General features: G+C 37.0%; 1 protein-coding gene across 2 annotated transcripts in view; it reads right to left on the reverse strand.

Moving 5' to 3' along the window:
• CDKAL1 (CDK5 regulatory subunit associated protein 1 like 1) overlaps window positions 1-13,779 on the reverse strand; it is a 379,738-nt gene that overhangs the window by 307,790 nt on the left and 58,169 nt on the right. For both annotated transcript variants that reach the window (XM_036400051.2, XM_036400056.1), the window contains exon 5: window positions 5,099-5,183. In XM_036400051.2, the coding sequence (XP_036255944.1) occupies window positions 5,099-5,183 (85 nt within the window). The remainder of the gene's footprint in view (window positions 1-5,098; window positions 5,184-13,779) is intronic.

Below are 13,779 nucleotides of genomic sequence, written 5' to 3' on the forward strand. Positions count from 1 at the left end.
AGCAACTTCAGCAGTCACATAAGCTCCTCAGGTTGTTCTTAGAAAAGAAACGTGACTTTCAATTCTAGCTAATTGATTTACAGCCTCCACTCAAAACCAAGTAACTCCTATTGGCTGGGGAAGGAGTTTCTCTCACTATGAATATGGTATGAATCTTGAATACAAGCACTTTGCCAATCTGTAGGTGTGTGAGCCTTTCATCCTGGCAAAAAGCAAGGTTTTCACCAACATGATGTAGACTAGTTTAGAGAGTCTGAGCAAGGAGTATCGTTGGCAAGTCTTAAGGGAAATAGAAATCGAGTGTCCAACTTCCTCCCACCCAATGCATTTTGTTTTGCAGGTATTTTTACTTTAGAGAATCCAGGCCTTCCTTAGATTTCTTCAGTACAAGTGGGGAACAGCAGTACCCCTACCTACAATTCTCAATACTGCTTTGGTACCTTAAGTACTCCAACACAAACGCCCCAAGTCATGGCAACACTCTGTTTCTGTAAAATGCAATAGCCAGGCTCTGACACTCAGCTCAGAAACTTCCACCTGGGGTAAGTCATCTTCTCATGTTAAGAGGATGTATAAAATAAAGAGCTTTGAAATACTTATGTTTCCTCTCCTGGAAGTATATTACAGCTTAGATTGTATTGCATGAACAGTATAAACAACTCTAAATCACAGTCTACTTCTACACTGGAAATGTATTAGGAACAGCAAAAGGACTAATGCTGCATTTAAAAAAGTGATAATTCTGCATAGTGTGCAATTTTTCATTTTGCTCCATTTCAAAATGCATCATATAAAATACATTCATAAATGTTGGGAAAATAGAAAACAAAAAACAACAAAAAACCTTCTTCCAGGGTTATTTTCTTTTGCAAAGATTTCAAGCAGCAGAAAATTATTCTTATCTCTGAACAAGCTTTTGTATTTCTTAAATAACCTCCTTCTGTACTTAACACCAACACAGTTGCATTTGGTTAACAGAAATCCTGTATCATCCAAAGGCAGTCATGCCTTTTACTCTTCAATTTAATCCACTGAGAGCTTTAAACAACTTGCAATGTCTACAATCACAGTCCTCTTAAACAAACATCTCCACAAATTCTACGGGTTTTGATGCTCCTTCTAGCATGAAAGTGAGATGCCCCACACAGTGTTTATTCATGAATTGGTGAAAACTGTAGCAGGGACAGAACTGGAAGCCACATGGTGCTACTTCAGTGCTAAAAGCCCTCGCATCTCTGTCACAACTCATAGCTATCAGAAAGAAAAGGCTTGAACACACACTGGAGCATGCCTTAAAGTGAATGCAGCAACAAATATATCAGAGAATGTGTGTTAATGCTACATGCTCATTGTATATAGTAACAAAGATGATTATTCATAATGGTCAGGCTTTTTCTATAGCATGAGACAGGCTATGGACACCTCAAAAGCATAACCACATCTTTCCTCCCAGACATCATTCTGGCTGTTTTTATAAGCGAGCCACCAAATTCCTCTCCAAAATACTTCAACCAGAAGGAGAACTCCTTAAGGAAAAGCCAAAGTCCCCAAACTCATGAGTAACTTATACCAGCACTTAGGAAAGGATTAAGCAAGGGAAAAGACAGCTAGGGTAGAAACACTCAAGAGTTTCTAAATCTTCAGAAGGCATCAGGAAAATTGGGTTATGTATCTGAGATGTAACAGTCAAGAAAAGAGTATCAGAGCACATAGAAATTAATGGAGCATGAAACTGAAGAGCAAAATAACATTATTTCAAACGAAGCAAGCTCCTCTAGCACATGCTCTTGGGCTTAATTCTCTTCATCAGTCTTACCAGATTTACTGTGGTTTACACAAGTTAAGGTTAGTAACTTACTTCTTGAATGTTTATTCTTGCTATTACCAACAACTAAGTTTTAAGAAAACTACTTTTGACTAAAATAAATGATAGCAGAAAATGTTACCTGATAACCTTCTGCAAATGAGAAGAAAAACCAACCAAACAAACAGAAATACCACAAACACAATAAGCAGAAGCACATAAATGAACCACAAAAAAACCAACCAACATCCCCCAAAACAAATAAATAGTGACATCTCTCTGGAAGAAATTTAATGATATTTTACTTATTTTTTTGCTATTTATACTTCTTTATAATATGTTACATATATTATGTATTTATAATATGTTATTGTTTTGTTGTTTATATATATGTGTGTTAAGTAAACACACATATACATATACAGTTAACTCATCCATGTTGGTCACACTGACAGATGATCAGGTCCAAAACAAAGATATCATACTGAAACATTATCTGCAAAAAAAGAATGTGACTGACTTTTAAATAAATAGATCATTTTCTAAGTATTATTTTATTTTAAGGGAAAATAAAGTCAACTTCAAAAAATTGAACTTTCTAAAAGCTGCTAATTTCCTGGAATGCCCAGCAACTACTCTACAAAGCACAAGAGGTAGATCCATCACTAATCAAAACATTAGCCTTAATAATTTTTTTTTAAACTCCACCCACTTAATTATAGAGGGAATTCTTTACTGCTATTGCCTAACTCTTTAATCTTATTTTAAGATTAATCAACTGAGAATAAAATCTGCCCAAGGAACTCAATTCCCATCTATAAGCTAATGTTTTTAAACAACACTTTGCCCTCTCTACCATTACTCTAGTTCAGCAAGTTTAACTTTATTGATACTGAAGGAGACTATTCCTAAGAGCTATAAGAAAAAAAAACAAGCATAAAGATTGTACTGTCAGTCATCTTGTATCAGCTGTATACACATCTGCAAAGGTTCAGAGCATCTAGGAGTGGTTTTGCTCCTTTTTTAGAAGAAAACCAGACCAAAAAGGTTGTACCTACAGGACTTGTTGGGTTCTGGCACATTCTTTGGCCCATGCTACTAGTGAGTGATCAGCTTTTCACAGCCATTCTCTAACCACCAGTGGGAACACACTACCACTAGTTTGAATCAATGCATTTAAAAGTCATATATTCAAGCAATGTAGGAACTGTTGCAGTGGGCAGAGAATAAATACTATTCTCCATAACAGGCATAATACAATGTAACAGTTTCAGACTGATTTTTTTTTTTAAAGAAGAATTTTACAGGGCTGGGTATTAATTTTTCTGCTCCAAGCATGTTTGCTTTGACAACACACATGCACACTACATGTTTATTTTGTTAGTCAATTCAGAAAAAAAAAGATTTCCATAGTTACCAACAAGCTGCTGTAACAGGATATAATGGCAGTTCATTTTCTATCACCCAAACTTCATGCATTGCATTTTTGCTGTAACAAATTAAGAACTATTTGGGAGAAGTTGTTCTTCTTGAAGAGACAATGTGTTTCCCTTGTGTTTAATGCACCAATACGAAAAATCAGAAACAACTACAGAAGATGTCATTCTCCATGGCTGGGAACTGCCAGGATCTGAGACTAGAGCATGAATGCTACAGGAAAAGAACAAGTATAGGGAGATGTAAGGATAAAAAAGAATAAATCCAGGCTACGAGTAACATCAGGTTCAGGAACAGAGCAGCAACAGAAACATGTTCTTCAAAGAAATATTTTTGGTCATTTGCTTTCAGTTAGGCCCTCTTTCTTAACTAACTCTATTCTCCTGGCTGGGACACACACCATACCACATCATTTCTGGCATGGGATGAGTAAAATAGAAGGATGGCCACAACTGAGCTGGAAAGTATCTTGTCATCAGTTCTGCTGGCCAACACACACTAACTGCTGGAAGTATTCTGGGAATAGTTTGCCTTTTGATTTTTTTTTTTTTTTTTTTTTTTTTTTTTTTTTTTTTTTTTTTTTTTTTTTTTTTTTGGCAACAGAGAAGGAAAGGCCTAAGCCATTCTGGTCACCAAGTGCAACACCAGCAGCCAGAAAGTGAAGCACTCTCAGGGGTGAAGGAAATTTCTGCTGTGCCACCTACAGCAGGCAAGTGGTTTCTGTTCCAGGTTATATCTCTGATATCCTGTTAGTAACTCCAGCATTGCAAACAGGTAGCTTATATCCAGCTTCTCTCTCCTCTTTCCATTCCCAAGAACTATGTGTTTCTAACCACAATGGATTTCAACAGCCAGTCCATCCCCAGAGCACCACACTAAACAAATGGCTCCACAAATAGCCAAACTTGTGTACTAAATGTAAAATCTACAAGACACACACCACAGTATTTCTTTATACTGGGCAGCTGTATGTGTACAGTTTTTCCGGTTACTCTCACCATAACTACACTTCTGCAGAAATTGGAGGCAAAATCACTACCATGTCATTTTGTTTGACATCAATGGAATGGTACTGAGTAATAAAACATTCTTCACAAGACTTCTGTTATAGGCTAATCAACTAATCTTCCAAGAAAATGCACAGTGAAATAGCTGGTTTTAAGTATATTACCCTTTACAAAGAATCACAGAATTGGTAGAGTTGGAAGGGACTTCTGGACATCATCTTGTCCAACCCTCTGCCAAAGCAGGGTAACCCAGAGCAGGTGACACAGGGACATGTCCAGGTGGGTTTGGAATGTCTCCGGAGAGAGACTCCATGACCCCCTTGGCCAGTCTGTTCCAGTGCTCTGACACCCTCAACATAAAGAACTTCTTTCTCATGTTAAGGTACTTCTTGTTAAGGTACTTCTTGTTAAGGTACTTCTTCTCATTTAATTTATGGCCACTGCTGCCCACCACTGAAAAGCAGGTGCCAGTTATGCCATATTTAAGTAGGTGAAAAATGAAACAACCTAACATTTCATATATTAAAAAGCAAATAACAAAACCAAAAGCGCAGTCAATTCTTCAGAAGACTATTACAACATTGTCTTAAAAAGTGATATAAAAGTCCCTATATGGGTCAGCAGTTCCCCTAAATAAGTGCAGTGACAATCACTTGCAAGTTATTGCTATTTTTTAAAATTCCAGTCTATCTTACAAATCCATTCTAGAGAATTCACCATTGTAACATAAACTCAGCACATTTATTGCTCTAAAACACAAAATTACTTCTAGATTGAAAACACAGAGCTTTAAGACACGCAATACTCACTGATAGTTAAAAATAAAAATCTTTGTAAGGAAACAACTTACTTGATTGAGTTTCTGAAGTGGTCCTCAGCAGGATTTTTTACTGTACAACTGTTCAGCAACCATAAATCTGCTTCATCAGAGTTATCTACAAAATAGAAAGAAACAAACTTGTGTTAAGAATTATTAAACCTGCCAACTCCTAACTTATATAATATTTTAAAAAAAAACCAAACTGAGCCATTAACAATAAGTTGGCTATTTGCAAGATTACTTTATATTCAATTACATTCTTGGAAGAGGTTTTTTGTTTCTCTTTGTTTTGTGTTAGAATAAAAAGAGACACATGAGCATTTCCATTGTAATTTCTTTTTAATTTTTTGCCAATGGGGAATGAATTGTTAACTCATTTACCAACTGAGATGCCACTAGGTTGCACATCATGGAAAACAAAGGTAAAAAGAATGGTCACAACTCCCAGAAAAGTCTTCCGTAGACAAAGGCAAAATTAAGTGGTCAACAAAAGCAGGTTTCACTAAGAAAACAAAATCCCTGCTTCAGCTCCACTGTGAATTAATACTACAAAAGAAACAAATCACAATTCATAACATGTAAACCTCTACCAAAGAGAAAAGTCAATGTAGCTGGTTTGGAAAGAAACAGACATATTTCTAGTTTTGGTTATATCTTAGTTATGGTATAATTATAGCTCAGCAATTTTCAGACAAAAGATATTCAAGCAACCAGTATCTATCTCCATTCAGATAAGAATACTATTTTTTTCAGGATCCAAATATTTCTGTATGTTCAGAGCCTTTGATATCTAAATTCATTAACAGAACTGAATCCCAGAGTTATCTGCAGAAGCACATATATAAACCGTAATCCTGTAAAACATGGCCTATAGTACAAAATGACTAGCATAGTCATTATCCTTGTGAAGTTAGAGCTTCTTTTTTTTTAACAAAAGAATAAAGATAATCTATCTCAAATATTTTAGTGCTTTAGCATTCATCAGAATAGCTTGTATCAGTTTGGATAAGAAAATTCACGTCACTCGCTACTATTCAGTACATGTAGCAGTGAAGTATTGACTGATGTAACTTTAAATAACATAAACCAGTGATCAATGAATACAGGTAAAACATAATTTTTAGGATGCCTTACTTGATCTGATGTCCTGCTAAAGAAGGAGAAAGCTGACATAGGCATATTCATACATGCACCCATCATGGATACATCCATACAGGCATGAATATCCGTTTCCTCCATGCACACACACTTATGACAAAATGCTAAAATCGAAAAAGCTTTCTGTCTCATTGACATTTTCTTCAAAGAAAGAATCATTTACAATTAATTATCAGTCACTTAACCTAGGAAGCAGGTAAATTGAAAATAATACATAAAATGCAACTAATGCTAAATAAGAGAAAACATTCAGGGGGGTTCTAATCATTGTTGACCAATATTACACTATTCATTTGGCTAAAACACAACTTCCTTTCACAACAGGGAAAGACCACAAAGCAGTCACCTAAACAACAATCAGACCTTTAGCTTCTTTAAACAAAACAAATATCTGACCCTATCAGGTTGGGAAAGAGCACTCAGTTTTTCAGCCTACATAGAAGTCAAAAAAAAAAATGCAACAAGACAAAGAACCTCTCCGGCATGAAAACTACATTTTTAGACTAATGAACAGACCCATTTACTATTAGAAATATAATCAGAGGTTAAAAAAACAGATTAGGAGTTATGTACAGACAAGCAAAAAAACAGTTTCAATGTCAGAAAAAGAGTGATCTCTTGGCCTACTAGTCAGATGTACCAAGTATGAAAAGAAACACATTTTAAAAGTAGTTTTCCAGTCACACAGCCAAACCCTTGTATTTCTTATTCTTTTCAGCAGCATAAAACGATTATAAATTCAGCCCCACACCCATAACACACCCACCTGAGAATTAGGGGTGGGACACACACACACACACACACACACACTAAAGAGAGAGAGGCCAAAATTTAAGTGAGACATTACATTTAACAGACAACAGTTCAGTTGCAGTAGCACTCATTCACCACTGTAAAGCACAACCATTTTCAAGAGATGCCTTTATTCAGAGGAGAGATGCCTTAATACAGAGAACACCAGTTCTGGGCTTGGTCCCAGTTCCTTCTTGTACCATGGTTTCCAGGTGTGCAGGAAGAGACAACACTGTGGCAACACTTCTCCCCTAAAGCCAAAATCAAACCCTCTCTTCAAAACAGCCTTGGAAAAAGCACCACATTTAAGTTTAGAAATACACATAAATTCATTCCTTAACAGGTTTCAGATTCTTCTGCAGAACAGAAGATAAAAAGCACAGGCTATTACAGAATAAAATCTCCTGAGCAGTTTTGGGAAAAGGAACCTCATTCATGTACATATCTAAAAATCATTTAAGGAACATAAAAGTGCAGCTGAGGTTTGTCCTCCTCTTACAGCAACAGTAGTGTTTTATCATATTTAGTTGTTCTATTTCTGCCTTTATTTTTATATTTTTTTTTCTAATTAATTTTTATGATCTATCATATGAATATAGGTACATACAAGTTTTGATTATGCATATATATAAACATACAGACACGCACTCATGAGTTATATTCATTTATTAAGTGTCTATAACATAACTCTTCAAAATGATAGCTGAATTTTCTTCGTACTTTTCTGCCCTATTCATACTTGAAATAATTGCATGCACTGTAAACTCACCACAGACTACTGCATTTTTTCAATAAAATTTCAGTTAAAAAGAAAAAAACTGCCAATGGGGCCTTTTTGTATCAGGTTGCAGGAAGATGTGAACATTTGCAACATTGTGGGAATAACTTGTCAGCAGTCACATTTTGCTTTGCAAGGCCTTGATGGATGTGTGGAAACAAACATGGACCAAAAGAGCAGACTGGGCTTGGCATGTATAAACAACATCTTCTGGCTCATAATTACTAAATATTAAGCAACACTGGGGTAATAATCCTTTATTCAGGGCATGGAGACTGGAGCAACTGGCTACATATATATATATATATACATAGGTATATGCATGTGTATATGTGTGTATTTATATATTTTTTTTGCATATATACACCTATACATGTTCTGACATGAGTAGGTGCTACTGTTCTGCACTGTCCTCAAATAAAGAGTCAAACAGCTCTGACAAATACACTCAGGCTTCTCAAAACATACCTAGAGGGGTGGGGGCAGACAGCCCTGAGGATTCCCTGTTTATACTCCAGGCAGACAGATGACGAGTTTAGGTCTGGATGGGAAGCACCACATGAATGTGGTGCTGCACTCACTGAGGCATCCATGCACCCTTCCTTGGAAGCTCTCCACCTGCCACCTTCTCCAACTCCATAGGTAAAGTTTTTGGGAAACCTCCAGCATTTCAGTGAAGAACAGAGGCCTGTGTTTGGGAGCTCACACAGATCTGAGTGAACAGGACAAACTAAACTTGACAGAAGGTTTTCCAGCAAGTCATGGAGACCAACAGCCAAAACTGAAGCAAGAATCATAAGTACAGTGAACATCAGTTACAGCAGTGAATATGATATAGGTGCATATATTCTGCAACAATCTTCTCTATGGGGATCTTCTTCAAATTATTTTTGTCATATATTTAGCCTAATGATACTTTTTTCATTATGATATTTTGCTGCCAGCATTTCTTTTTATGAGCTACTTAAACAGTTTCCTCTTTGATAAGACATTTTTAGAAAGAAAAAAGGAAGATATGTCAAATCAGCTTTGTATTAAATGCTCAAAAACACAACTCAAAACCATGGACTTCTTGCATTGTGACATCTTTTCCATAAAAAAAGGCTACACTGGAAGTAAACCACAAAGTCTATCATACTCTCTGAAAAACAACATAGAGTACAAAGGAACCTAAAGGTCATGGAAACTTCTGAGCACTTAAGTTAATTGGGAAACTCTGGAAAACATGAATTGGCTGCGTTATGCAATACTAAGATGATAAAATGGTAAGAGTCTGTAACATCAGTATACCTACAGAGGAAAATAATATTTACAATTCTTTTCTAACTAGCAGTGTCAGTTTTGTTATCATTTCAGAAATCATACATCAGCAGAATTTCTTAAGACTGTAGTAATACTATCAGCTGAAAATAAACAACTGACTTGGGTTTGCCTGGTCTCTTAACTTTTAGTCTTTCTTCTTTCAATTTTTTCCAAAACTTTGTTTTCCTCCAAGCCCCCCCAAACCACACCTCCTTGAAAATCAAAACACTCACGAAGCAAAAAATTAGAAGAAACACAGCTAGTGAAGCCCTAAAAGAACAGCCTTTCTTTACTTTCTTCAGCACATCACTCCTCTCTCTGCACTCAAACCACTACCAGATTTGCTCAGCACAGTTTGCTAAAAAAAACATGACTCATAGCTATTATGACATACTTTTAAATACTGTACATCGATCTGAGAAGTTCAATCTGAAAGCAGATCTTTCTCTGTAATCACTGAAGGCTCTTCCAGGGCATTTCCCTCCAGCTGTCCTTATCCTGTTCCTAACCACTCTGCGAGTCTTCCTTCTCACCTTTTCTGATTTTGTTACTTCTAACTCTCTTACACAACAAATATACCTCCAGTTTCTCTATTTCCCCATGCTGTATTCTAGCATCTGTTCCCATTTATGGACCTCCCCATTAAACACTTTGTCCTGTGTGTTCTTCCTTCCAAAACAGCTCTGCTCCCTCCCTTGATACCTTGGTTGCCATTTCATGCTCTGGAATAGCATGAAATGTAGTAGATCCAGTAACATCCAAGGTATCTGGAATGTGTGCCTGCAACTGTACTCCATGGGAATCATCTGCCCCCAAAAGACACAAACATCTAAGCATGAGGACACCTCACAGCCAGTTACAGAAGTCACGGAGGATCCTGACTGGAACAAAGTTGCCAAACTAATTCTTTTCTTTCGACATCCCTGTGTCACAGAAACCCACGGTCACTCAAATTAGGTTACTGAAATTAGGTGCTGGTTAATTTAATGATTTCTTGGACCACTGGGCATTGAGAGACCTCAACAACTATTGGGAAAGAATCTCCTCATAAATACTAGTTCAGAAATGCTGTGAATCATCAGTGCAGGAGAAAGGTACATCTTCCTCTGGGGACAGGGAGTTTAGTTATTTGTTTGCAGACAATAGGCTTTGCTTGGAAGAAGAAAAAAGCTCAATAAAGTTTAGAGTAACAAGAAAAAGTTTGGTGTTTTATTCGTGTGCCTTTCCTCGGCACACAAAATACTTGGCTACCATTTGCTAGTTCTCAATATTGTATCAGATATAGTTAGCTATCAACTTTCATGTAACTTGTCCTACAGAAAAGATTCCAAGCAAACAAGCTCTTTCCGTGTGTCTGCACCCCTGACAGCAACTACAAATCAAAACCACAAGTTATCATGAGTTTCCAGATGGTACTTGTTTGGAATCTCAGGGACACATTATCAGTTCCCACCTCTGAAGACGTACCATGCATTTGCCAATGATACAAAACACTCAAGGCATGCTGAAAATACCAACTTTGCAGATTGCAAATGTCTTTCAAAACAATCCCACTCATGCCTTATCAACACCATCAGGATGTAAAATATAAAAGGATCAGCTTGATTGCAACATGACTTCTGTTTTCTCATTAAACTTCTGAGATACTCTGGACGTAACAAATTACTTCGTTCACAATTAATGAAAACACAACTATTTAGTTCACCCTGCATATATGTTATTTAAAGTTCCAAAAGGAAAGCCAGGCTGCTTATCAAATCAGGTAATGCAGACAAGCCTTCATGAAAAAAATAATTCTCCCGCCATGCCTCTTGCCCTGATTTAAACTACAAATATGCAAATTTGCCATTTTTATTCTCCATTAACATTTTTATTACTGAGCTAATAGTGTAAGTAACCTTTCTTGGGTTTTCTGGTTTTTAAGAAATTTAGTATTTTTAGGAAATTTTCTTGAGCAGGCAGACATCTCAACAGCAGCTACTGCTGGACTATAAGCAGATTTTATAAAGCCTTCCAGATCAGGATGCAGTGCCTGCTATCAAAGGATATTTCTCACTGTCCAGCACCAAAACAGAGGTGCACAGGGACTTGTCCACTGAGCACACCAAATAAGTAGGAACTGAGCACATTTAAACACATAAGATCTAGCCAGTTAAAATCCAGTAATACACTACTGGATTCAAAATATGAAACATTAAATCATTGCCTCTCCTCATTTCAGTACAACAGACAAACAATTCAATTTTATGTACTCATGCCTACTTTCAGGACTGAAAGTTTTCTAAAAAAATACTGGTTTATTTCCACTCACCTTTGAAAACTCTTTTTGAAAAAAGAAGCACATACACCTCTCTTTTCAGCTGTTTATGGGGTATCATGCAGTTACTGGGACAAACTACTAACCTATCAGTTGATGTCCATTCAACCTGTTCATGATCTGGAACTTTGCCTTACCACTCCTTCCCAAAAACAAATTCCTTCAAAATATATTTAGTTTGCTAAAGTTTACCAAGGTCAGAAAAACAGCTTATGGCTTCTGCCGCCATCACTAAAACTAAAGGGTGACTGTGAGATCACTGAGAACATGAAACTGGAACTGGAAAAATTACAATAGGTAAACACCTGAACTAACATTAGCATATTTATAAATAGTGCAGACAAAAGAATCTGTATTTCAGAGCATGTTTATTAAGAGAATACTTCAGGCCTGGCATGGCGGTACTGAACACTAGACAACACAGGAGAAAAAGTACATGAAAGAATAAATTTAGCTTCAAAATATCAATGATGATAAACTTTACTTCTCACTTCCACTCTGCAACCATCAACAGCACTTACAAGAGTAATCCAAATTTATATTGGGATTTTGAAATGAGTAATGTGTTCTCTAAGTACTTTTCATCTCTGCCCTAGACACAGCACAGGCTGCAGTCTGGCTCTGAGGTGATCCTTGTGAGCCGCCTTTTTCTCCCACTTTCTACACTTGAGACTTGTGTCAGACCAGCAGGATATCCCAGCTACACAGCTTGCTGCAGCCCAGGGTCTGCACTGCAACACCCAGACACACACAGCTGCATAGGGAGGCTTCAGCCCATCCACCCTCAGCAACACCTAAGCTGCACAAAGTAAAGAACAGGAGAGTTAAACCTACTAGAAAGGTTTACCTTTTAGCAATGTAAAAAATCCAATTAGGTTATAACTTGTATTTTCATTCCTTCTGCGATGTCCTGCTGATTCTTCTGCCTTTGCACGCAGCACAGACAACATGAATTGACAAATTACTTTGGTATTTTTGTTCATTTTACTTTAATTCACTAGATTTTCCATGCATTAAGGCACCTGAGGGTAACTTGAAGTTGCAAAATGATTTATGTTTAAAAATGCTAAAGCTAGAAATGTTTTTGAAAAACAGCAGGTTTCCTTTTGGAACTTTAACACTCTAAAATTGCAGTACTTGTAAGACATTTCAATAATTCCCCCACATGAATGAGAACTTTCCCAAGCCTATAGCTATTGAACAACTCATAGTTGTTCCAATCAAGAAAGGGACTGATCATTTCCACATCTTACCTGCTTGCTGTCTTTGTTGATCATGGAAAAAAAAATTGTATACTTCAGTTCAACTCTGGGTACAGTTTAGTTTCATGTGCCATAATCTGCTGCATTTTAGTCTACATTCCACACTTGTCTTGTCAAACAGCTCCCAGAAAGACACTTAAAGGAAAAGCACCCCTCTTACAAGTAAATGACCATGGCCATGTTCTAAAGGAAGCTTATTCCAACATGACATGGCCTTAATGAGCTACTCTTTTCTCAAGGCTCTTTTTTGATATAAAATAGTCAAAGCTCACTCTGCACACAGTATTATATACCAAAGGTGGAAAATATAGGCTGCATTTTTAGCTCATTCCTTCAAAATAAAGACTTCACAACTTTGAGAAAAGTGGATCATGTAACTATTTCTTGAACAAAACAAGACCTTAAAACAAGAGAAGATAAATCTCACGGCTAGCTAAGAGGTGTGTTGGCAGAAAGCCTAAGCCTTGCCAGTGGCTGTTCAGCACAATAACACCTGATGTTAAGGAACCCAAATTTCCCTGGGCAGCAGCAGATGCAGGTGCCATAGCATGGTGCTCTAAGGTGGGCATTTCACCCTGCTCTTGAGCACAGACATATTTTCAAGGCATTCCAAGGGTCAACTGCTCCCTTCATTTCACTGAAGACTTAATGATCAGTGTGAAGAATTTCAATATGCAAAGTAGTGATGCGTGATTTATCAGACTCTTGGGAAAAGTCCCATTACATTAGGAACAAGGTCAAGTCGCCTGTTTCAGCCAGGCTATGCTACAACAACACACAAATAACTCCAACTCATTCTGATGATTAATGCGGATAGAATTTGTTTTGTTGACAGAATTTGGAAAAATCCCAGAAACTCCTCCTCCTTTGAGTCTTAAGCCTGCTTGATATTCCAGAAATAGCAGGCACAGTACAACTCAGTGCTTTTCTGTCCCTACATACAGCTTCATACGCAAAGCACGAGTTATTCAAATGAGCAAATCCAGACTGATTGCTTCTGTCTTAGTCTCTCAAAATCCAAAGCCAACCATGAACAAAACATCTTGCACAACACCATGCAACTGAAGTTTCAAAGCACGCTGCAAATATTAACTGATTTACC

This window comes from Molothrus ater, chromosome 1, assembly GCF_012460135.2.
Source record: "Molothrus ater isolate BHLD 08-10-18 breed brown headed cowbird chromosome 1, BPBGC_Mater_1.1, whole genome shotgun sequence".
Classification (NCBI taxonomy): domain Eukaryota; kingdom Metazoa; phylum Chordata; class Aves; order Passeriformes; family Icteridae; genus Molothrus; species Molothrus ater.